This window comes from Orycteropus afer, unplaced genomic scaffold (genome assembly GCF_000298275.1).
Source record: "Orycteropus afer afer isolate SDZICR_OR568_19922 unplaced genomic scaffold, OryAfe1.0 scaffold00594, whole genome shotgun sequence".
Lineage (NCBI taxonomy): Eukaryota > Metazoa > Chordata > Mammalia > Tubulidentata > Orycteropodidae > Orycteropus > Orycteropus afer.
This window is the reverse complement of record NW_006922181.1, coordinates 678,734-682,155: the sequence shown is the minus strand read 5'-3', so window position 1 is coordinate 682,155 and position 3,422 is coordinate 678,734. Positions and strand designations below refer to the sequence as shown.

Sequence of the window (3,422 nt, the reverse complement as noted above, 5' to 3'; positions counted from 1 at the left end):
GAAATTTCTCTAGAAATACAATCCATACCCAGGATTAGAAAGGGTCAGAGGGCCGTATCAGAGAGACTCCTTACCCAGCTTCTTGTGGGTAGTCTCCTTGGAGAAGAAGAGGGAAGAACCCTAAGGGTGACCCTAGTGGCTTTGCCTTAAATGCACCTGAGCTAGTGCTAAGAGCGGTACCTGCAGTGAGATCTCTGAACATATATAGATAGCAGCAGCCACCTTACCCTGAAAAGACAAGGAGGAAGCACACCTGTGACCCCTGATTGAAGGAACATGACCAGAACTGGGTGGCCCTCTCTGCTCCTGCTGACTATTATGGTGGCCTTGGTGGCCACCACAGATCCAGCCAAGAATCAGGAGAAGGTGTTGAGGAAATTAAATTCCATCAGTTCCTCAAATGCCAATGTGAAACAATGTATGTGGTTTGCCATGCAAGAATACAACAAAGAAAGCGATGACAAGTACGTCTTCCAGGTGGTCAAGATACTGCAAGCCCAGCTGCAGGTAAAGATGTTCTCTTTAAATACAGGGACGTTTACACACGGTGCCACAGCTTGAAGCCAGACTGAAAGAACAGGCATACAAGAAAAAGATTGATATACAAAAATCCTAAACATACAAATGCTCAACAGACACACTTGCATAATAACAGTAACAGCAGTGCACACATATAGCACTTCACTCACATACTTGGCTATTGTCCTAAGTACTTGGCGTATATTAACTCATTTAATCTCCAAACAGCAAATTAAATGTTCATGATTTGCATTTGCTACGTTTGAGAGACAAGTTAAATACTATGAATATTTTTCATATTTTCATGAATATATTTAATATTTCATCATGGGAAAATTTAAACTTATCCATATAACATGGAAAACAGGATAGAAGAAAGACATGGTACTACCTAATGTGTTGGTGAAGAAAGTGCCCTCTCCTATATTCTTTAATTCTTCCAATGTAGCTTTTATTTGGTGATTTCCTATTTGTTAAAATGTATCCCTATTCACAGGGCTAGAAACCGCATAACTCTAGGAAGCATTGCTTTCATGGGTTACAATGACCCTGCCAATTATGTTCAATAAAAGGGCTCAGTATTAGCATTTCAGCTGACTGTAATTACAAGCTTCAGTCAGTGTTTGGTGACAGGACTTGTAATTAAATCATGAAACTTGTAGGATGGAGTGAGCTTATTTAAATTTTATGCTGTCAGTCTGGCCCCATTAGCAGGAGTTGGGCCAATTTACGTGCTTTACCTTATGTTCCCAGGGCCTTGGGAAAACCTGAGCCATCAGCACTGTATTTCCAATGTGTTATGTTGCTCCTGATAGTTTTGTTGCTTTTGATTGGACCTAGTAGCTACACTCCACAATCCATCTCTGAATGCAAAATTTTGTGGCCCTTTGAAACAAAGGAGCAAATCTGGGCCAGCAAAATAAAGAACAGAATAGTAAACAGTTTCTTAGGTCTTGTAACTTTCCTAGTTTCTTCACAGTTCTCTTTCTTTGGTGCCCAAGTAGCATGTATCTTCAAAAAGCTTCTCATTAGCCACTTCCTAGAGAGTTACATTTGCTGCTGTGTGTGAGATGACTAGGTAGACAGAAGTGATCAAGCAGCATAACTGAAAAGAAAAATCTTTAAGGCAGGAATGAGGGATTCAATGTCTGTCCTAGTATCATGGTACCTGGGGCCTTGGGGTGTCAGAATACATCCCCCCTAGATAGTAGTTCTCCTGTGGGGTGCTTTTAAATGTTCCACTGTATAGGCTGCACTCTTACCCATTAACTCAGGATCTCTGGGCTGGGCCCCAGGCCTTGAATGGTTTGAGAACTCACCAGGGGATTCACCATTTTAGAGAGTAATGCTGAAGATGAAAACTGAAGACAGTAAGAGTTAAACAGGTGAAGGAGGTTGGTGGCAAATGTTTCAGTTGCATTTCCCCAGATGCAGGCCCTAATGTTAGAATTCAAGTGGAAGTTGTTTATTTGGAAAACCATCCCAAGAAACACTAGGAAGGCACAGGAGAATTAAGACAAGGTGGAGAACAGCCAATCCAGGGTGAGTTAATGAGCAGGTTATCATAGACAATTGGGGCTCAGGCTTACTTAGTATAGCACTTGCTTCAGAGATGGCCCAACCTCCAAGTGAGGTAGCTGAGGCATTTATCTCTCTACTCCTATCTGTTATTGGCTAAGAGCTGATCCAAGAGGACTTCTCTCTTGATGGTGGCAAGGAGCCCTTGGACAGGAGCCACAGGAACTTGCAGTATATATGGAAATAGGAAGGGGCACTCATAGCATCTGCTACAGGAGGGGAGCAGAGAGGCCTTGGGGCTGGTGGGATGGGAATGAGCAGTCAAGGATAGGAGGATGGCCTATTTTAACAATTTCAAGAAGCTAGTGTGGCCACCAGTTGTGCAAGCAGGCAGGAAACAGGCCATCTGGGCTTATAGTCCCTGGGCAAGATTTCTACTTTATTTTAGGAGTACTGAAAAACCAGAATCAACTCAGGGACTTTTTAGGATTCATGTGATCATATTTGGGTTTTAAAATTTACTACTCTGCTTAATGCAAAGACCTGGAGTTGTGAGGATTCAATGGGAATGTCTTAGGTCTAAGGCTCCTGCTTCCTGCTGTCAGGTTCATATTCTTGTAGCTAGCACACAACAGTATCTGTTACAGCCCCTTGGTTGGACAGAGCAGAGCAGAAGTTGAGAGGCAGCTAGATAGCAATTTGGGTGCAGGCTTTAGTGCTGGATACTGTGATCTGAACCCTGAGACTACCACTTGCTAGAGAGTGGCCTTAGCAAATTATCCAGTCCCTCTGTGCCTCAGTTTTCTCACCAGTAAATCATGGGAATGACAATCACGCCCCAGAGAATTGGTATGAGGATTGAGTTTCAGCACAAAGCATTAGAATGGTCCCTAGCAGAGAGCGAGCACTCAGTGAGGGAGCAGTTATCAACTTTAATGATAACTCCTGTTTCTTATCAGATTCACCTCCACACTACTTACAATGCTCCCCCAAAAGTAAAAACCTAACCTCCAAGCTGAACAAGACTATGTAATTTCTTAAAGTCTTCTATCAGCTTCTACCCGCAAACAGGCCAGAGCCACCTTTGTTAATTCCTTGGAGCATAGCTAAAATTTAATACCAGTTTATTGAAGACTAGAAGATAGCAATGAGGAGAGGACTGAAAGAAAAATGTGACTCTAGGTGGACATGGACACATCTAAAGCACACCCCCCTTCCACTCATAGAGACAGTAGCTTATCATCAACCAAGTCATCTCCATCCAGCTTCCCCACAAACAAGGTTTGTGGCCCAGAACTCATTTAAATTTGAATACTGATTAAAGCAAACAAAATTGTGAAGATAGAGTTGTGACCAAAATTTAGAAAAAAGTTTTTTTGCTTTCA

General features: G+C 42.4%; 1 protein-coding gene across 1 annotated transcript in view; it reads left to right on the top strand.

The window, feature by feature from the left end:
* The first annotated feature begins 276 nt into the window (after nt 1–276).
* LOC103210336 (cystatin-8) overlaps nt 277–3,422 on the top strand; it is a 26,177-nt gene continuing 23,031 nt past the window's right edge. The window contains 1 exon segment of the mRNA XM_007956257.1: nt 277–507. Within this exon segment, the coding sequence (XP_007954448.1) occupies nt 277–507 (231 nt within the window).